The 22661-nt window shown below is 44.9% G+C and overlaps 1 protein-coding gene across 2 annotated transcripts in view; it reads right to left on the reverse strand.

The window, feature by feature from the left end:
- The window catches only part of LOC138510377 (coiled-coil domain-containing protein 171-like), a 3784015-nt gene that overhangs the window by 2034357 nt on the left and 1726997 nt on the right, over positions 1-22661 (reverse strand). For both annotated transcript variants that reach the window (XM_069625990.1, XM_069625991.1), the window contains one exon: positions 1512-1691. In XM_069625990.1, coding sequence (XP_069482091.1) covers positions 1512-1691 — 180 coding nt within the window. The remainder of the gene's footprint in view (positions 1-1511; positions 1692-22661) is intronic.

Below are 22661 nucleotides of genomic sequence, written 5' to 3' on the forward strand. Positions count from 1 at the left end.
CCGCCTTGCCAGTGCCAAGCACCCCGGCAACCGGAACCCCACCACTTTTACCCCAACCACGAAAGTCGGTACAACCCTTTAACCGGAGGACTCCGCGGCTGGTTTCTTCCCGGGCAGTGCAACGACCCTCTTCTTCTGCTCTTCAGCGAGAACTTCTTCTCCCCTGACCGACGTCGAGCCTTGCTACCACTGCCTGGAACTACTGCCACCGCTGGAGGATCCTTTCCGCTTAAGGTACCGTGTTCCGCCTGGCTTCCCTTGCCACCGACTGTACGGGGTAGATTTAGCCCCCGGCTTTCGAACCTGGGAGTGCCTGGAACACCCTGGCTAAACTTTCTAAGCCACTCTAAATTCTTTCTAACTCTTTGCAAGACTTTGAATCCCTAATAACAGTGTGATCTTGGGCACATTTTTCGCTCCGGCTACTCTAAGAGTGGGCCCTGCCTAGTGACTTTTGCTCACCTGTGACTTTGTGCTTCTTTGAGCCTATTGCAAGTGTTCTGGACCTTAGAGTGGTGTGTTTAACCCATTTCTGTTTCTTTTTACCCCTTTCTTGAACCTACTAGAGTGTCATCTAACGTTAAGCGCTCACCTCTGTTTTAATTATGTGGTGTTAACCTAGAGTTGTCTAGATAGGAATAAGGGTTGAAACTGCTTTCATTATAAATGTGTTTGAAGTGTTTTTACTATATTTTGCTAGAGTGATTTCAACTTATGTGTGTTTAATAAATAAATAACTATATACTTTTGAAACCAAGCTCTGGTCAGTGTTTGCTTGTGCTATTGTATTTGAGTACCTATTGTGTATACTTTGCATACTGCCTAACTCTTCTTGAGGGAAGTCTGACTGCTCAGCCACAGCTACCAGGTAAATCTGGGTGGTGCGGACTGCTACCAAGTGGGTTTACTGCTATACCTGTAGTCCTAAATCTTTTGCAGTGGTCCCCAAGGGAACTGCACAGGTTTCTGCCTAACAGATGTGAGGGCGATGAGCAGCGTGAGAGACTGAATGGTCAGGCAGCTGCTATTCAGCCACCTAATGGAGAAGTGGAGCTTAGAATCAAATCCTGATTCATTTCTGATCTCATGCATCCCTTGTTTAGTCTCTCACAGCACATGCCACAGCTCGTACTCTCTCAAGGGCGGGGTACATGGAAGACCCCAGAAAGGGAAAGCAAAGGGACAGTGTGACAGGCTGTCACTTTAAAGTGTTTCCAGCGGAAAACATAACTGGAGTTTGGGGTCTTTGATATGTGGAAGCGTTTTATTGCCTTTACATTGTCCTTAAAGTTATCTTACTTCGGTTCATAATACAAGTGCAAAGATGTCTGCAGGAAGTTTATTATGCCAAATACATCTCTTATGGGAGACATATTTGAGTTCAGAAAGGAAACACCTACACACAATCTCTCTCACACACACACACACACACACACACACACACACACACACACACACACCCCCCCACCCCCCCCATTTAAACCATGGTACTTTAATAGTCATTGATATACCTCTAATTCATCCTCCATTTTCTTTTTAAAGCGTTTCTCTTCCTGTCGACATTGCTCTAACAGTTTTTTATCTTCATCCCAGCCATCCTTCATTAGTTTAATACGAGCAACCGATTTCTTTTGCTGCTCAAGAAGCCTTTCAAGCTCTTCACTGTGACTGTTCAGTTGGTTATGGCAGTCCTGAGGAATAATTGAGACATAGGTATTTAGGCCATTTTTAAATCAGGAAAAAACGAATTACTTACACAAAGTAATGTTCTATCTGATGGATTAGTCCTTCCTCCCACAAATATCCCATCTTACAAATATCTTCCTCTAAGCAAGTCTGAATTAAAAAACGTTTTCAGCTACCAGGTCACACATATTGCAGCTCCTTGTTGGCTTGACCTCATTGGCACCCAGGAGCCCCGATGCAATGTTATGGGTGGTAAGAATGGAGCACATTGTGACCCAGGACCATTTGAGTATTAAGAAGGTAAGAACAACTTTGCGGGCCTAAAGGTTAAGGTTGCCAAAACCATCTTCTTCCCGATTCAGGGTGGTGAGTCTGGAGTCTGCGATCCCGGAGACCTGCCCATACCATGTCTCTATTAAGGAATTTAAATACCTGGGTATACGGCTTGACCCGACGCTCGATGGGTTCCTCCGACTTAACCTACAACCGGTAATTGAGCGGTTTAACAGAGACACCCCCCATTGGCAATCACTTCCCCTATCGCTAATGGGTAGAGCCGCGCTATTCAAAATGATGACCCTCCGCAGACTGTTGTATGTTCTCCAGAATGCCCCATTCCTCATCCCCCGAGAAACCTTTGCACTCATTGACAAGAACCTACGCACACTGCTATCGGGTGGGAAACAATCCAGGATCGCCCTTGACACGCTCCAGAGATCAGTATGGGAGGGAGGCATCGGTTTACCCTGCATACGCACCTATTACCTAGCGACACAGATAGGAGTAGTAAATGACTGGATGCACGTTAACACCGCTGCAAATCCTGTACGCCACCCACGACCAACTCCCGGCGCTGCCCAAAATGACCCACCATATCCGTCGCGCCTGGCGGGACGCACACAAACTAATCGGCTCGAAAGGACAGCCAACACTATCACAACCCATATGGCACAATGCGCTCCTCCCGGAAATAGTGAAAATGGGCTCCTTCAGTCAATGGCATGCAAAAGGAATACACACACTAACGCATGTGATACAAGGGGGTCGTCTCCTGGGTTTTGAGACCATCCGAGACCAATTCGACCTGGCACCCATGGACCGGTTTCGGCATGCGCAGCTGGCTCACGGCATCCGTACCCAATTCCCTGACACAACAATCATACCCCCGTGCTCTCCCATCGAGACCAATCTCCTCCCGCAACGCATCTCCTCTAAGGTCACCTCAACTCTCTACCAGGCCCTTAACTCCTTCGGGGCTATACAGCTAGACGGGCTCAAAGCAAAGTGGGAAAGGGATGTAGGTCGCCTGGAACCTGAAGACTGGGTTGATGCATTAATGTCTCCCAGAGAAATTGGTATAGAATCCAAGCTTAGACTAATACATTTGAGAATCCTTCATCGCTCATACCACTCACGTGCTGTAATGGCCAGATGGGGTGGACTAGAAGACAGGACATGCGTTCGATGCAAAAATGAACCTGCCACCTTCTACCATATGATATGGGACTGTCGGGTGTTAGAGGCCTTCTGGGAGGACTGTATTAACACAATCTCTGCCGCCCTGGCGGCACCAATCCCTAGGGATCCCAAAATGGCACTCTTAGGCATCTGGGATGAAGTAGACCTGTCAAAATATGAGAAAATGTTTCTGGCAATTGCGTTGGGGGCAGGCAAAAGACTTATTGCAGCTAATTGGGGATCTGCCGACCCACTGTGCCTGAACCGTTGGAGTAACGAGCTGGACAGGTGCGCAGCTTCAGAGCGCCGGATCTATAACGCACGGGGCTGCCCCCGTAAATTTGAAAAAAATATGGGGTAAGTGGCTAGATGCTCACTGAGAACCGCTGGTGGGGGTAGATCAGTATCACTGTTAGCATTGGTTGCCTGCCTTGTCTTATTACTGTTTTACGGTCCTCGGCCATGTAGGCCCTTTCAATCTGTTATTAATGCCATGCTGCCTTCATCCTATGTATGCCGATGATCCATGTTTGTTTCTCTATGTTGTGTTGTTCAAACTCAATAAACAGAATTATAAAAAAAAAAAAAAGGTAAGAACAATATCCCATGGAGGAACATGTAACGCCTCACTTATTGATGTATGCCAATACACTCTGATTGAAATTGCTATTGCTATTGATTCCCATACTACCATCTGTCTTATTACCATATATTCTTCCTTTTGGAATTCCACAAGTACCCGAGGTGGTTCCAAAAGCTCCAATCTGAATGAAATCAGGGCAGCACTTTCATGTTAAAGCTAGTGGGTGACATGAAATACCTACTCAACATCAAGACCCTTAGCTCATTTGTTTATTATCCTCAGACCAACAGGCCTGTTGCGAGTTTCAACCTAACACTGAAGCACATCCTGAGGAAACAGGTCGCCGGGAATGGAAAGAACTGGGATGATTTAATCTCATGGGCACTTTATGCTATAAGGCATATGCCACATTCACCCACAGGATTCTGTCCTTTCGATTTGGGGCACAAAATACCTAGGAATACATGTAAAAGATATAAAGCTTGGAAAGAAGTCATCTTCAAGCAGCCAAGAGGAGAAAGCCGACAGTAAAGAAGCCAAACGAAGAATATTTCAAGTAGGGCACAAAGTCACCACTCAGAAAAAGTTAACTGTTTAGATGGCATGGCCCATATGTCATCATAGAGCTCATGTACCGCCTCACATATAAAGTCCAACAGGCAGATAGAAGAAAATCATCTGAGCTATGTCATGTATTGTATTGTATTGTATTTGATTATTTACATAGCACTCTTTCCCCACTTGTGTGGCCTCAATGCGCTTTTTCCTTGGTTGAACACCCTTGGTGACTATAGTCAATGTGGTTGGAAAATTCTAGGGGATTTAGCTTAGGGGATGCGTGTGTGCATGTTGCCGTTCTAGGACTTGGGTGGCTGGCAAAGCTAGACTAAGCATCACAAGAGAGGTCAGACACATGGGTAGGTGCTGGTGAGGGTTAGAGATAGATTGCTATTGTTGAGAGAGTCTATGTGAGGCCATCTATACCAAATTCCTTTCGGGTGGTGGTCGCTGTATGCTAGTGGCAGAGGTGTTGAGGTACGTCAGGTGTTTCAGTCTGGACGGCTATGTGTGCACTATGCCGGATGTGCTTAACCGTAGCCATATTCTATCGTGCATGGATGCTTGGCCATCCCTGTGGCCTGTGTCCACGCTAGTGGTGTGAGATATATGTACCGTAGGCTGTGAGATTGCTCGGCTGGGGCAATATATGTCCAAATCTAGGATTGAGAGGCCTATGCCAGTGGGCCTAGCTTTCATAATGTAGCAGGTATCCGCATATATTTAGCAGAGATTGAGGCTACACTTAGATTCGAGAGTACTGTATAGTCGGAGAGAGGCCTACACCTAACAGTGCAGTTTGAGTACAAGACTAAACACAGCTAGATTTGAGAGTCCTGCATAGAGGGTGAAAGGCCTACACCGGACAATGCAATTTGAGTACAAGACTAACACAACTAGAACCTACACTTAACAGTGTAATTTGAGTACAAGACTAAACACAGCTAGAGCCTACACCTAACAATGCAATTTGAGTGCAAGACTAAACACAGCTAGATTTGAGAGTCCTGTATAGTGGGAGAAAGGCCTACACCTGACAACACCTTATAAACGTTACCACTCGTGTTTTATTAAGTTGATCCGGTTGTCAAGTCTTTTTCAACATGCCGCTACATCCACTCCATGCTTTCACCAATATAGACCACTAGATGCATTAAATGGTGATTTTTCCGGCCTTTTGAACTAACCCTAGCCTTTCGTTCCCACTCCAACAGGCATTTATTTTTTTATTGTTGTGTTTGATGAAACATCTTTACAACATATAAATTAAACAATACAGTTCGAGAAGAAGAAAAAGAAAATATATATATATTCTTTTTTTTTTCTTTCCCCTTCCCCTCTCTTCCTTTCCGACCAATACAACACTAAAACAACATTTATACAATAAAAAATCAATAGAAAATCAGACAGACACGTCCAATGTTAACATTAAAATTCGAGTTTCACAATTCAAAATTCAGTCTTCCTAGTAATTTGTAATGCACGTACTAGATATTCAAAATTTTGATAAGGATGGCAACAGCGACATTTTATTCCCTTATCAGACTAGGAGCTACATATAATTTTATTACAACCATAGTTTTGTTTCTTATTTTTCAGTCAGCATTTACCATACCTAGTCTTTTTTCTATAATTTGGAGGAAACGTACCAAAGCAAGTACGACTGACACCCTATATCCCCACATACATTGAACCCACAATGCTTCATAGGCAACGCAATTAGCTGAGAATACATACTTGCCAAGAAGTTTCAATCTTTCTGGTTCCAAGGCTTTACAATATAATACAAGATGTTTCAGGGTTTCCTGTGCACCTGTCATACATAATCTGCAATTCATGTCAATTTGTTCAATGTTATTCTTCCAGCATTTCACGCGATCTTTAGTTGATACTAGGTTGAATCTAAATCGCATGTAAGAGATTCTCACCCATTTGCTGGGTACTTGAGTAAGATATGATAGAAAAGGTTGCTGCTTATGGCGGAATTTCGCATATTCCTTATGATTGCTATATTGGCCAATCTTATCGGCGGTGTTAGCCCAATCATACACGAAAAGTTTTTTTTTTACAATCTGAGGCTATTGGACCAAGTCTGATATATTCTGCGCAATCAGAGACAGGGCATTGAGTAATTCCGCATTGGCCTTCTGCAAGGAAGCAGGAATACCTTTCCTCACCATGGATTCTAGATCTTCATATAGTGAGTTTTTAATAGGATCTAGCATTTTTCCAAAATTAGCAAGTCTACGCCACAAGAGTTTAGATGTCAAGGAAGTGAGTCCTAACTCATGAATGATTATCGGATTAGGCATAGAAAGAGGCAAGTGTAGTACCTTCTTCCAGATCATCCCCTGAAGCGCATTTAGTATAGGTCCAATTGATAGTAGGCACAGGTCTAACCCATATAAGATGATTGATTCCACTTTGAGTAAATAAAACTCAATAAGTGGAATAAGCGAAAATTCGCATAACTTACTGTGAATAATCTTCATCTGACCGATCAATGGCAACGCCTTGATTGAGATTGCTGCTTGCCATTTTGTTATTGAGTCAGTGTTTGTCAGATTATATCCCAGATAAGTGAGTCCTGGAGCCCGAGGAATCTCATTTCTGTTTACAGACCATTTATATGATACAAGTTTTCTTTTATTACTAAAGATAAGTATCTTTGATTTACTAGGATTTACTGACAAATTCTGGGTTTCACAGAAGCTAAAAAACCGCTGTAGTTTATGTTGTAAACAAAAGGGAGTGCGATCTAAAAGGATTATATCATCGGCAAATGCCATCCAGTTTAGGCACAAGTCACCCAATTTTGCAGGAAAGGAAACAATCTGGCTCCAGAGCTCATCTATGTCAGCTAGGTATAAGTTAAAGAGGGTTGCCGCCAAATTACACCCTTGTTTGACCCCAATGTAGGTTCGTATAGGTTCAGTCAAATGACCAAAGCAATCGATTCTCACCCTATAGCTGGTATTTGAGTGAAGCATAACAATCATTGCTATTAAATAATCCGGAATCTGAAACAATTGCATCTTCACCCACAAAATTTCTCTAATGACGCAGTCGAATGCTGATGATAGATCGACAAATGCCATATATATATAGGCCCTTTTTGATCTTGCCTTGCGCTCTTCAATAAATGTGCAAGAATTGTTGCATTTAGTTGTGTCCCCAACTCTTTTCTGAAACCAGATTGATAACGAGAAAAAATCTGGGAATCAGATATAAAGGAGTTTAGTTCTTTAAGAATTAATGCAGCAGACACCTTTGCTGAGATGTCTATCAGAGCAATAGGTCTAGAGTTGGCAGGATCCACTGTGTCTCCTTTTTTATGTAAGGGGATAACTAAGGCAGAAGTCCAAGAGGGGGGCAAGTTTTTTGTTTTGAAAATAAACTCAAAGCAGCGATGTAAATTAGAGGCCCAGAATTTTGGATCATCTTTCAATACACACAGAGGAATTCCGTCTGGGCCAGCTGCTTTTGAAGGCTTAAGATTTGTTATTACCAGCTCAATTGCCTCCACCTCCCATGGACAACTGCTAGGTAAATCTGCTATACATGCCTCATATTTTAGCGATTTATACTTTTCAGGCATCGCATATTTGTTCTGGAAGAATTCAACCCAAGCTTCCCCACTTACTGTGGAGGATTTCTGAGCCTGGCTTCTATTCAAGGGGTCTCTTAATAATCCCCAAAGCTCTCTGGTTTTTCGACCAAGCATCAAATTAATCAGTTGTTGATTCTTTTTCATATGTTTATTACATTTTAGGGGTCTAATATCATTTCTGTATTTAGCCAGTATTTCCTTTTTTCTGTCGTTTACTTGAGCAAACGAGAGATTGTATACCCTTTTCAGGTGCCTAATTTCTTGATTTTTTTGTGTTTTTCTATTTGCAATTGCCAGGTCAAATACACCACCACCTTCAACAACCCGAGTGTGCTTGTATGTGGAGGATATATCATTAAGGTGTTTACAAATCATTTTCACATTCCATAAATCCAACCACCTACATTCAGCCATTGACAGCATTTTCGGATCAAATATTAGCAAGTCACGATTCACAAGACTGTTCAACCGACGACACGTGTTTAGATTCCATCTTATGGATAACATGTTTCTGTCAATTTCAGGCAATTTTAAGGGACCATGCAAATTGTATTCATCTAAGTTGCACGCCAAAGTACAGCTCAAACAAGAGTGATCACTAAGAGATGATTCTTCAATTATACAATGCACGGCAGACGTGGCTAAAGAGGTCGATACAACGATGTAATCAATAGAAGACTTATATCGGCCTCTTTTCCAGGTCGTTTGTGGACCGTCTGTTGCAAACGGAATTACTTGCATATTCCAGTCATCAAAAAAGTTACCCCACAATTGTCCTCTTTCATGAGACGATAATGCAAGTTGATTATTTAGGTGTTCATACTCGGCATGGCAGTGCAACAAAGAAGAGTTAAAGTCTTCCAAAGTCAATCATATCACTGCAAGCAGGTCCCATTAACGATCATCTTCACCTTGATGCCACCCATTGGCCTCCAGGTAATACATTATTAACTCTGTTACCACTACTAATTTCCTACGCCTCCTGATTATTCTCAAATCCACAATCAACAAACAGATATCTCTATTATTTAGATACCAGAGTCTGACACTTCAGACTGAAAATTAGCCACCTGTTCCACCGACAGTCAGCCATCCAATTACTTTCTCGCCAGGGCACATTCACAGTAATTTAGGTAGGTCCACTTTTTTGCAGTGCTCTCTCTGTCAACATTGACCAATCCCTGATCACTTTTTAAACTAATTGTAATTTACAACTTTTTAGGTGTGCGTTAAACCTTATGCAACATCGTCTTTACCAGAATCAATGTCCTGAAGACAGTTTGGTGCCTATAGCAGTGCTGTTCCATCTATACAGCTTCTATCCTAGTTCCACTTCTCACCGAACCAGAAACACCAACAACACCCTGTGTCGACAATGTTTGCGTATTGCTACTTGATTTAGCAATACATGAAATAACAGTCACTTGTTCTACCTGCTAACCCACTTTTATGCATTTTATACTGTTTCGTGTTATGCATACCCCACGTGCCACGTAAGGCACATGTCTATTTCTGTAAATATGTGTCTATTGTTAAATTAAACTTTGTTTTAAGATATTCTGTTCCTGGTGATCCTTATGAGCTAGTATATATTAATCTAGCTTCACTGCTAACACAAAGGTGACCGCCTTTTGTGTTAATGACAAGGGTAGCCTTTGACTCTAACTCCTCTTTTTGATACTCCTGTGGGTCTGGCAAGTCACTATATTTCATGGGTGTTAGGGAGAATTCTCATTTATGGCTAATTTCCCTCACCTAGTGAGTCCCTCAGCAGCTTTGCTGGATTTCAGGGGTTTATTTTTTCCACCTGGTAAGAGTGTGAGCCCTTTTTCCCACTCTTACATGTGTTTTGCCATGTGTATTTCTACTGTTTGTGTGATCTTGGGCTCTGGAGCTACACCACTCCATGAGCCCCACTTTTTTGTGTGTTACACAGCACCTTTCGTGCAGTGACACATGGTTATCTTTGAGACTTCCCTCTGACTCCATTTTTTCTGGGGCTGACTACTGTCCCCCAGAAACAGGTAAAGTTGCCATTTACTTTATGTAGTCATTTAAAACTACAGACCCAGTACACCCCATCTTACATGCAGTATTGGAAAAGGTTAGTTCCTATCCCTTTTTGTCTGTACCTCTCTGAGCTTTATTTTGCTCTCTTAACACTAAGACTTGGCTGGTGGCAGTGGTATCTACCCTAACTTTTCTACCGCGGTTATACTATATAAATGTGGTACTGTTTTAGGCTATTATATTAGCCTCGAACTTAAACCCGCTTGACCAAATACTTTTTATTTTGGCTTCGGTTGGGTTTTATCGCCATTTCTTTTTGTTAAAGTCCTTCTTGTGTTTTACTTTGCGCGGAAAACCAGATTTGCATCCTTTGGTCGCCGACCTTTGGCGGGCTTCTGTCCAGAAGCCCCCCTTTGGCATCTGGGTGTCTAGGTGGGCTGAGTGTGAGGGAGGGGTGTAGTCACCCCCTGCACAGGGTATCCTTGGAGACCCAAGTCGCACTTTGTCTTGATTTGCTGAGGTGGTTGTCCGGGCCAGACAACCCCCCTGCTTAGTGAATGACAGCCAAGCTGTGTGAATGGGGGATTTTGGCATAAAAGGCAGGACTCTTGAGCTGAAAGTCAGAGTCGCCACTGGAACTGCAAAGAACCGAAGAGAAACGGAGAAGAAGATGGCTGCTGAACTCCCGAGTCCCGGTGAAGCCCTACTGCAGTCCTGAGCTATCTACCCTTTGGGTACAAGAGAAGATCCTGTCCGGAGTCTTCTTCCCTTGAGCCTGGTGGGATCAACTAGCTCACCTTCCAAAGGCAGAGGATCCTCTTTTTGGTCGAAATCGCTGCACACAGCTGTAGTGGTCCGGATAGCCATCTGAAGAGCCTCTCCTGTTTTAAAGGAGCGCACCTTTTATTCACTGTTGCTTTTGCTGCTGCTGGCTTCATCCCTGGGTAGTGCAGATCGCTCCAGACGTCCTCCTTCTCGTCCCCACAACTGAAGCTTCAGGAACCGTGAGTCTGCAGGAACAACTGCCGTGGCACCAGCTCTTCTTCATACGAATAAGGTACTGTGTCCAACTTCGAGGAACTAGGGTGAACCCTTTTCTCCTCACCAAAGGCTTGTCCTTATCTTCCTTCCCTCTTATAACTTCTGCTTCCCTTTTGACAATATCTAAGTACTCCTGGCAATCTCGAATCGTGAACTGTTCTAACCTTGTGATCCTCGACAACAGGACCCCTGTCCCATTGACAGTGGCGCAGGCCTATCGACTTTTATCTACGTTTTACAAAGGGTCTCTTGATTCCATCTGCCTTGACAAAAGTATTGCCTATGATTTTTATCCCCAACTCTCTTGTGTTAATTCATGTGCTAAGTGTGTTTGACTACGGTAACATTTCTGTTCGCGGGTACGTTTCTCTTTCGTAAGACCGAACTGTCATTACTGTTAAAAAGTGATCGTGTGATAACCCCCGGTAACGTCTTTATTTCACAACACTGGTCTGTCAAATCCAAAAGTACTTACCTTGAATTGTTCTGCACAAGGGGAATTGGTTGTGTGTAGTGTATTTTGAAGTGTGGTTTTAATTTAATAGAAGTGAAGTGTTTTGTGAACAGATGGTCTAAAAAATAAATGTACTTTTACTTTTTAACCAAAAACCTTGAGTCAGTGTTTGCTTGAATCACAGTAATTGTAGTCCTTTGTGTAATCTCTACTACTGCTCATTTGCTCTTGAGATAAGTCTGGCTGCTTCGCTACTGCTACCACTCTAACTGTGTAGTACAGGCTTGTACCAAAGGTGACATTGTACTACCACCTGTAGTCTTAATCTTGTGTAGTGGTCCCTAAGGGCACTACCCAGGACTCTGCCTAACAATGGGTATTGTGACGAATTCAGGGAATGTGTCCGTTCTCCCCAAGTGGGAGCCACCGCCTTTGGCACTAGGGAGGAGGGCAAGCGAGATCCCACTGGATTGACCCACAACCTCCCTCCCGGGGACATAAAAATACCCAAGTAAAGATTCCAACCCACCTCCCTTTACTCATGAATCTCAATGTGTGTTGGGTACATAGTGGTTCAATAGGATAATCCTATACAGGGTGCCTATAAAGTGGACGGCTTGGTTTCTGATCTGTATTAGTAAACGGCTTCTTGTGAAGACCAGGACCGATGGCATCTTCCATTTAATTCCAGGGAGAAACTTAAATGCACCTGGACGCCAGCAACAGGAAAGAGAAGCAGCTGGATAGCAAGAAATCCTGACCTGCGCAGAAGAGGGAGTCTCTCCCTCACAGGAAGGAGAATTAAGAGCCACGTCCTCAACGTAGTGGGCGGAGACTAAGGAAAGCCTGTGAAATGCTGTTACTTGGTGCAAGGCGGAAGACCTGGAGAGCCTGGTGTTAGGGAGAATTCTCTGTTTAGGCTGAATTTCCTAACCTAGTGAGTCCCCCAGCAGCTTTGCTGGATTTCTGGAGTTTGTTTTTTTTCCATCCTGCCAAGAGTGAGACTCTTTTTCTCCCACTCTTGGACATGAATGTGTGTAATTCCTTTAAATGTCAATGTGTTCTATGGGCTATGGAGTCTTTTACTCCATAGGGTCTCATATGTTTTGCTATGTGTGTTACACCGCACCCTCCGTGCCGTAACACTGGGGCGTCCTAGAGGACCCCCACCATAGACTCCATACCCGGGGACTGACTACTGTCTCCCTGGGAATGTAAAGTCACCATTGGCTTTACTAGACCTAAATTTACTAACAGAACTAGTACAAACCATCCTATTTTGGACGTACTAGTAGGGGTAATTCGATTACTCCTGAGTCTGTTATTCGAGGGGGCACTGTCCCGTCCCCCCTCGTCGAGTTTTGGCTGGTGGCAGTGAAAACTACTTGTTATATTCGACCCCGAATATAACCCTATGGGATTCTTCCCATTGTTGGAGGTTAATACTTTTCTCGTTAATCTCTAACATACCACTGGTTTATTTATCTTAAATAAATCTATCGGTTGGTATTTTCTGCCAGAACTCGGTTTTTAAAATGGCGTCTGTGTTCGTCTCTGTGACTCCTAAACCAAAGGTTGAGCCCTTTGTTCCACTTTTGGCAGGCTTCTGTACAGAGGCCCTCCAAAGTGGTGCCATTCTGTCTGGGTACCACAGGGGGTGTGGGAGGGGGTTTAGGCACCCTGGACTGAGTTGCCTTGCCAACTCAAGTCGCACTCTGGTGTGTTTGGCCCAAGTGGTGAGCCACCTCGCTCACCACTTAGCGTGTTTTGATTGACAGCTAGGCTGAATGACGTAGTGGTGGAATTGCCCGTGCAGAGCACCCCGGCAACCGGATAGCCACTACCCCTGTACCGCGACCAAAAGGTGGTGCCTTGTGACGGAGCACTCCGCGGCTGGTCTTTTCCCTGATGGTGCAACGATCTTCAACTTTCCTTCGACGACGAGATCATCTCTTCTCTTGGCAAAGACCCGACGTGCATCCACCACCAGGAACAACTGCCCCCGCCGGAGCTGTCTCTCCACAAACAAGGTACCGTGTCCACCTGGCTTCCCGTGTGTCGGATAGAGTGAGGTGTCTTAATCCTCGCCTCTCCATTGGGTCGCCTCCAAGCTTTCTTAACTTTTTGTTCTGAACTGGTCCAATCTTCCTATAACAATTTGCGACAAAGACTTGAAGTGCATTTCCACTGTGATACTTTTTGGGACATATCACCTTGCCTCTCTCCGAGTGGGCCTGGCCTCTGAACTTTACGATCTACAGTAGACCCTGCCTTACTTGCCTTGCACTTGTTCGTAAAAGTATTGGTACCGAGTTGATTTCATAACCTGCTTCTTTTCTCTCCCGTCCTAACTAATACTAGAGTGCCATCTAGGTTAAAGCATTCACCTCTGTCTGCAAATAAGTGGTGCCTTTAATCCTAGACTTGTCGAACTATTGTTAGGGGGATTGATTTTCTGATAGTAATTGTGATTGGAGTTGTTTGCCGTAATAGTGCCAGTGTGTTTTCATAGATGTGTTTTATATAAATAAATAACTATATATCTTTACACCGAAGCTCTGTCCGTGTTTGCTTGTTCTACTGTGTAAATTGCCCTATTTGTATACTCCACATACTGCCTAACTCTTCTTGAGGGAAGTCTGACTGCTCAGCCACAGCTACCAAGTGAATCTGTGTGGTACAGACTGCTACCAAGTGGGTTTACTGCCAAACACCTGTAGTCCTAAATCTTTTGCAGTGGTCCCAGAGGGAACTGCACAGGTGTCCGCCTAACACTGGGGTACAGCGGTGGGATTTGTATCGAGTATACAGTTTAGAGTGCTTTTCAACACTTTAAGATAACTAACCGCAAAGCTTAGCACTAAAAAGCAATTTTCAAAAACATGTCTACTATGGAAGTTTACAGCCAAGAATCCTTGTCAGGTGAAAATACTGAGAGTTTACGAGCCCTCTGTAGACAAGAGAATCTTTCTGTAAGAGGCAAGAAAGTGGAACTGATAGCGAGATTGCTGGCGAACCAAAGTCTCCCCTGCTCCCCTGTCTGCCTTACCAGCTGTACCTACGGGGCCCATACCAGGTCCCACATGTAACCCTGCTTATTTTGAACTCGAAAAAATGAAGCTCGAATTAGAATACAAACGGTTTTTGGCTCAAACTGAAAGAAACCAAGAGCTCGAGTTCAGACGCATGAATGCCCAGGCTGAGCAGAGGCAAGCTGAGTTAAGGCTCAGAGAAATAGAACTTAATCACGAGTTAGAGATGAAAAAGTTGTCTGTGGAAAATGCTTCTCTCTCCTCTGGTTCCTCTAGAAGCTCCAGTCCCAAAAGACCCCGGATGCCGAAGGAATTAGTGGGTATGTATGAACCGAGATTGGATGTTTTGGATTGGTTAAAACTGTTTGAGTACAATCATGGGCTCCAGGACATCACCGGGAATGATTTACTTCCCTGGTTGTTCTCTAGGCTCCCCCCTGTTGCGACTGATGTGGTAATGGAGTTGGGGGAGGCGGATAAGACGGATTACGAAAGTGTGAAACTAGCTTTGGTAGCTAGATTCGGGAAGACCCCTTCCCAGTATCTTAAGAGGTTTAGAACCCTCAAAAACCATGATGGTACCACTTGGGCTACCTGGGTGAGTGAAGGGTTGAAAAACTTAGAGGGATGGATTAAGGGTTACAAAGTGAACACTTATGAGGGTATGAAGAATCTTTTTATGTTGGAGTCTATTTATGATGCCTGTTCTCCTGAGCTCAGACAGCACTTGGCTGATTCAAAGGAATTGGATTCCAGGAAGCTAGCTAAGGCTGCTGACTTGTGGGTTGCCAACAGGGCTACTCATAAGGATTCTGGGGCAACTCAGAAAAAGGATGAGGGAAAACAGCCTAAGAAAGACTCAAAAGAGAATTCAAATAACTCAAATTCCAAAGAGGGCCCCAAACAAAACCAGAAGGGTAAGCCACAAGGAAAACCGCAGCAGAATAGTGTGTCTTCTGGTGCCAAACCGGAAGGAGGCCAGAACAAGCCACCATTCCAGAAAGCATTCGGTAAATGCTTTGTTTGTGGCTCGACTGACCACGTGAAAGGAGATCCCAGATGTAAGGGTAAACCTTCAGGGGTCCAGCTTGTCTCCTTAGCCTTCGCTCCAGGGGAGGAAGTCCAAATGGCAAGTGGAAACTTTCTACTGCTGGCTTCATTGATGAACCCAATGGAGTCTCAGCCAGTGTTTCTTTAGTATCTCTGGGGTTGTGGGAACAACAGAATTTAGATGTCTATAATTCTATCCCCGATAATACTAAAGAGTATTATAAGGACAGTGTCCAGGTGAATGGTCAGGAGACTCCTGCCATTAGGGACACTGGGGCCAGCATAACTGTGGTGGATACATCTTTTTTTCAGGCTGAGGATGTTGCTAAGGCACCCAAACGCCTCACCAAGTTAGCTGGAGGGCCTGTGCAGATGCTTTCCCAATTACCAGTTCTCATCCAGTGTAACGACATGACTGTGAAGATACCTGTCAGCATACAGAGTGAGGTACCAGGACGCGTTCTGTTGGGCAACGATTTGAAAACTCTCGGAGTTGTATCGCATACCCCCAGACCTCCTAGTAAACGGTTACAGGAGCTAACCAGACCTGCAAGAGAGAGGACCATGCGCGGTACTCTCCAGGAGATGATGAAGAAAGAAATCACTCCTGCTCCACTGGAATTGTCGGCCGCTGTCTCAAAGAAATCAGAAGCGAAAGGGAAACCTAAGACTTCTATACCGAAACCAGCAGCCAGCACTTCAGTGCAGCCAACAAGGACTTCCCCGCGGTTGTCCAAAGTTACACCTGTAACTCCACCTCCAGCTGAGGCTGAGAGGGAGGTACAACCCTGTGTGGTAGAATTAGACTCTGAGGAAGAGCTAATGGAAGGCCAGAAACTCATTGGAGATCTGGATCCTGTTGACCATCCTGAGCTGCAGTCTTTACTGGCAGAAGGTGGACCCAGCAGGGTAGACTTCAGTAAGGGACAGAGAGAATGTCCAACTCTGGAAGGTCTTCGCCACCTGGCAGAAGCTCAGGCTGTAGGGCAAGAGCCTGGAAAATACAGGTTGCACTGGGAAGATGGCCTCTTCTACAGTGAACCGACCGAGTCTGCACCTGGAGACTACAAACGACTTGTAGTACCCCAAGAGAACAGACCACAGTTCTTGCAGTTAGCCCACGAGATTCCTTTGGCTGGTCACTTGAGTTTCAAGAAGACTAAGGAAAGGCTCTCTCTCTACTTTTATTGGCCAAAGGTGGGGGCCGAAGTAGAAAAACACTGCAGGAGCTGCCACACCTGCCAGACCTCTGGTAAAGTTGGCTCCAAGAATGTGGCACCTTTAGTGCCTCTCCCAGTTGTGGGAGTCCCATTTGAGAGAGTAGTGATTGACATTGTTGGTCCCCTTGATCCTCCAACCTCCTCAGGCAACAGGTTTATACTTGTTGTAGTAGACCATGCTACTAGGTATCCTGAGGCAATTCCTATGAGGACTGTTAAAGCTTCGGCTGTGGCTAAGGCCCTCCTTGGTATTTTTACTAGGGTCGGGTTTCCTAAGGAAGTAATCTCTGACAGGGGGTCAAACTTTATGTCCCACTGCATGAAAGCCATGTGGAAAACCTGTGGAGTTACGTACAAGTTCTCAACGGCTTACCACCCACAAACCAATGGGTTGGTAGAACAGTTCAACCGAACCATGAAGAGCATGATAGGTGCTTTAGAAGAACCCTTTAAGCGAAAGTGGGACCTTCTACTGCCATGCCTTCTCTTTGCTTATAGAGAAGTCCCTCAGGAGGGAGTAGGTTATTCTCCCTTTGAGCTTCTCCATGGTCATCCCGTCAGAGGTCCATTGGCCCTGATTAAGGAGGGGTTGGAGAGTGCTCCTTCCCCCAAGCCAGTCAGAGTGACTGATTACGTGATAGGTCTCCGGAGGAGAATGTCGCACATGATGATAGAAGCAAGCAATAACTTGAAAGCTGGACAAGCATTGGTCAAGCACTGGCATGATGAAAAGGCTAACATGGTTGAGTTCACCATTAGTTTTACCATTAGACCGAAAAATTGAAGGAGTAAATCTCTCTTCAAATCTGACACCCGAGCAACAAGAGGAGTGCAAATCTATGTTGAATCAGTTTGCCTCTCTGTTCTCGCTTTCACCAGGCTTGACCCCTTGGGGCCAGCACGACATACTCACTGGTGACTGTCTGCCTGTCAAAAGCAGAGGATACCGAATGTCAGAAAACATACGAATCCACATCAAAGGTGAGGTCAGCAAGATGCTTGATCTCGGGATAATAGAGCCCTCTACTAGTCCATGGTCTAGCCCAGTTGTGTTAGTACCAAAGGCGGGATCTAAAGAACTTAGATTCTGCGTGGATTATAGAGCTCTTAATGCAGTCACCAAGACTGATGCCCACCCTTTGCCAAGAACAGATGAGTTGGTGGATAAACTCGGCGCAGCCAAGTTCCTCAGCACATTTGACTTGACGTCAGGCTATTGGCAAATAGCCCTGACAGACCATGCCAAGGAGAAAACTGCATTTTCTACCCCTGTTGGCTTACACCAGTTTAAGGTAATGCCTTTCGGATTGAAAAATGCACCTGCTACATTTCAACGGATGGTAAACCAGGTTCTGAATGGGATGGAGGACTTCTGCATGGCATACTTGGATGACATAGCAGTGTTCAGCAATTCCTGGGAAGAACATGTAACCCACCTAAGAGATGTTTTGCGGGCTCTTGGACGCGCCAATCTGACCATAAAGGCAAGTAAATGCCAAATTGGACAGAGTAAGGTAGTCTATCTTGGACATGAGGTAGGAGGTGAAGAAATAAGGCCTTTGCTCAGTAAGATTGAAGCTGTCAAAATTGGACAACACCTACTACTCAGATCCAAGTTAGAGCCTTCTTAGGCCTCACTGGGTATTACAGGAATTTCATCGAGAACTATGGGACCATAGCTTTTCCACTGAATGTCATCTCCTCGCCCAAATTTCCTAAAAAGGTTAGATGGAACGAGGAGTGCAATCAGGCTTTTGAAAACCTGAAAAAGGCTCTTTGCCAAGCCCCAGTACTCAGAGCTCCTGATTACCGCCAAACTTTCATTGTGCAGACAGATGCTTCAAATGTAGGAATAGGTGCCGTACTCAGTCAACTGGATGGGAAAGGTAGGGAGCACCCCGTTTGCTTCATCAGCCGCAAGCTGAAGGATCCTGAAACAAGGTGGGCAACAATCGAAAGAGAGTGCTTTGCTATCGTGTGGGCTCTGAAGAAGTTTAGGCCATACTTGTATGGTTCTACTTTTGTCATTCAGACTGACCACCAACCCTTGAAATGGTTAATGCAAATGAAAGGGGAAAACCCAAAACTACTGAGATGGTCGATCTGCCTGCAAGGGTTTGATTTCACCATTGAGCACAGGTCAGGGTGTCACCACCAAAATGCTGATGGTCTCTCTAGGATGTATGTCATCGACTGGAGGTATGAGATTCATCCAGGAGTGGATTAAATCCTCCTGTCCCTTAGTCTGGGGGGGGGGCGAGTGTTAGGGAGAATTCTATGTTTAGGCTGAATTTCCTAACCTAGTGAGTCCCCCAGCAGCTTTGCTGGATTTCTGGAGTTTGTTTTTTTTCCATCCTGCCAAGAGTGAGACTCTTTTTCTCCCACTCTTGGACATGAATGTGTGTAATTCCTTTAAATGGCAATGTGTTCTATGGGCTATGGAGTCTTTTACTCCATAGGGTTTCATATGTTTTGCTACGTGTGTTACACCGCACCCTCCGTGCCATAACACTGGGGCGTCCTAGAGGACCCCCACCATAGACTCCATACCCGGGGACTGACTACTGTCTCCCTCGGAATATAAAGTCACCATTGGCTTTAATAGACCTAAATTTACTAACAGAACTAGTACAAACCATCCTATTGTGGACGTACTAGTAAGGGTAATTCGATTACTCCTGAGTCTGTTATTCGAGGGGGCACTGTCGCGTCCCCCCTCGTCGAGTTTTGGCTGGTGGCAGTGGAAACTACTTGTTATATTCGACCCCGAATATAACCCTATGGGATTCTTCCCATTGTTGGAGGTTAATACTTTTCTCGTTAATCTCTAACATACCACCGGTTTATTTATCTTAAATAAATCTATCGGTTGGTATTTTCTGCCAGAACTCGGTTTTTAAAATGGCGTCTGTGTTCGTCTCTGTGACTCCTAAACCAAAGGTTGAGCCCTTTGTTCCACTTTTGGCAGGCTTCTGTACAGAGGCCCTCCAAAGTGGTGCCATTCTGTCTGGGTACCACAGGGGGTGTGGGAGGGGGTTTAGGCACCCTGGACTGAGTTGCCTTGCCAACTCAAGTCGCACTCTGGTGTGATTGGCCCAAGTGGTGAGCCACCCCGCTCACCACTTAGCGTGTTTTGATTGACAGCTAGGCTGAATGAATGGGGGTTTTATGCATAAAAGCACGGCTTTTGGGACTGGATCTTCAGAAGTCGCCACATGACCTAAGAATCCGATGAGGGTAACGCTGAGCCGACCTGCAACGACGATACCTCCGGTGGAGCCCTGCTGAACCGACTTACCACTTCCCGACGACAGAGGAGATCTCCCCGCCGGAGAGTCTTCTTCCCCTGACTGGTGGGAACAACCAGTCCCCTTTGCTTTTTCTTCGTTCGAGGACGTAGTGGTCGAATTGCCCGTGCAGAGCACCCCGGCAACCGGATAGCCACTACCCCTGTACTGCGACCAAAAGGTGGTGCCTTGTGACGGAGCACTCCGCGGCTGGTCTCTTCCCTGGTGGTGCAACGATCTTCAACTTTCCTTCGACAACGAGATCATCTCTTGGCAAAGACCCGACGTGCATCCACCACCAGGAACAACTGCCCCCGCCGGAGCTGTCTCTCCACAAACAAGGTACCGTGTCCGCCTGGCTTCCCGTGTGTCGGATAGAGTGAGGTGTCTTAATCCTCGCCTCTCCATTGGGTCGCCTCCAAGCTTTCTTAACTTTCTGTTCTGAACTGGTCCAATCTTCCTATAACAATTTGCGACAAAGACTTTAAGTGCATTTCCACTGTGATACTTTTTGGGACATATCGCCTTGCCTCTCTCCGAGTGCGCCTGGCCTCTGAACTTTACGATCTACAGTAGACCCTGCCTTACTTGCCTTGTACTTGTTCGTAAAAGTATTGGTACCGAGTTGATTTCATAACCTGCTTCTTTTCTCTCCCGTCCTAATTAATACTAGAGTGCCATCTAGGTTAAAGCATTCACCTCTGTCTGCAAATAAGTGGTGCCGTTGAACCTAGACTTGTTGAACTATTGTTAGGGGGATTGATTTTCTGATAGTAATTGTGATTGGAGTTGTTTGCCGTAATAGTGCCAGTGTGTTTTCATAGATGTGTTTTATATAAATAAATAACTATATATCTTTACACCGAAGCTCTGTCCGTGTTTGCTTGGTCTACTGTGTAAATTGCCCTATTTTGTATACTCCACATACTGCCTAACTCTTCTTGAGGGAAGTCTGACTGCTCCGCCACAGCTACCAAGTGAATCTGTGTGGTACAGACTGCTACCAAGTGGGTTTACTGCCAAACACCTGTAGTCCTAAATCTTTTGCAGTGGTCCCAGAGGGAACTGCACAGGTTTCCGCCTAACACGTGGTACCGCCGAAGGAAGCCAAGCCAGGAGCCGAGTGTTGGCACTCTGCAGAAGCCACGGTCAGAGCCAGTCAGTCTTGAAAGAGAGCAACCGCCGTAGCACTGCCATGAAAACTTGAGCCAGGTCTGAGACACAGAGCCATGCTGGACAGATACACCAAAGCCCCGGAGAAACACTGCAGCTGGAAGAGAGGTATGCAACCTCAAACTAAGAGCAGGCAGTGATGCCACAGCAAATCCCACACTGGTCTAAAAATTGGTATACCCCATGAGCAGACCCCTATCCCACCAGGTCTGAGGAACCAGTTATCCCACGAGGGATTGTGTAAAAGGATACACCAACCAGGGCTGACCACGTACATACCTTACATGAGGCTGAGAAGTTGAATAATTCAGAAAAGAACTACGTGTAAACTTTGTTACCATTATGAATATCGACCTATCCATGTCCGCAGGAGATTTCAGGATAAAGCCAGGATTGTTTAGAATACTTGACTAGGATCTTGTTACAACCCAAAGAGGAAAGCCAAGAGACTTTTGTTTTGAAGCTTGGACATTCAACCAAGGCCTGGAATACCGGAAGAACGCTTTGGCGGGGTGCCAGAAAACCAACCTCCACTATGTTACGGAAGAGAAAAAAGGGTATAACGTCCTTTCATCGCAGGATGTCCCCTCGCAGGGGTTTACATCGTGAACTTCCCGACCAGAAAAAAATCATCGAATTTTTAGGGGGGGTTAGACAAATATATATATGGGGTGTGGATGTTCGAGAATATCAACACAAATGAAAGGGGCTGGGGCTTAGGGGGAGAAACCCCACCAAAAATAAAATTCAATGAGTTCCTTATGTCAAAAAAATCCACAGAAAAAACCTCCATGAAAAAACATCCTGCCACGAAATGACATGAAGTAACCCTAGCCTGTGCTGAAGCTTAGGTTCTCTTTTCTTTCTTTTTATGGTGATAGAGCAGTTAATAGGTTAGAATAGATTTGAACGGAGGAGAGTGTTATTTGTGAGACATCCCAACAAGGACCAGGTTGTTGTTTTCTAGAACAGGGACAGCGTCATAGAAATAGGGATAGAGGTTTTCTTTATTTAATAAAGACTATCATTGAACCATGTCCTCTTGTCCATCTCCACAGCTCAAGCCTATGTTGCAGTAATTCACGGATTCCATTTTAGCACTTCATTAAAGAACAAGAAACTGACAACAGGGAGGTGTACTCTTTGTCAAGATCAGTACGAGTTGCTCTTTTCTGATCAGCAGTTTGCATTTCTATTGCTCTTCACCAATGCTAAAAGCATGCAAATGTTTAAATCTCTATCGTCACCTCGTATCCCCTCTTACCTCATAATTTCCTCTTGTATGTTAACTCTTCTCTCCTTTTCCCTTCCATTTAGTTTCCTTTTTCCAGACATCCGCAGACCATGGTCTGGATACCCATGAGAGAGGCACAATATGTAATTCGCCAGACAAGCCTTTGATTGCGCTGTTTAAACCACTATAACGCATTGTAAAGGCTATTAATATAACAATATATTTGGAAAACTTGTCGAAGGACCAACAGTAACAGTCTGTTTTT

This window comes from Ambystoma mexicanum, chromosome 6p (assembly GCF_040938575.1).
Source record: "Ambystoma mexicanum isolate Mex_15411 chromosome 6p, UKY_AmexF1_1, whole genome shotgun sequence".
NCBI lineage: Eukaryota > Metazoa > Chordata > Amphibia > Caudata > Ambystomatidae > Ambystoma > Ambystoma mexicanum.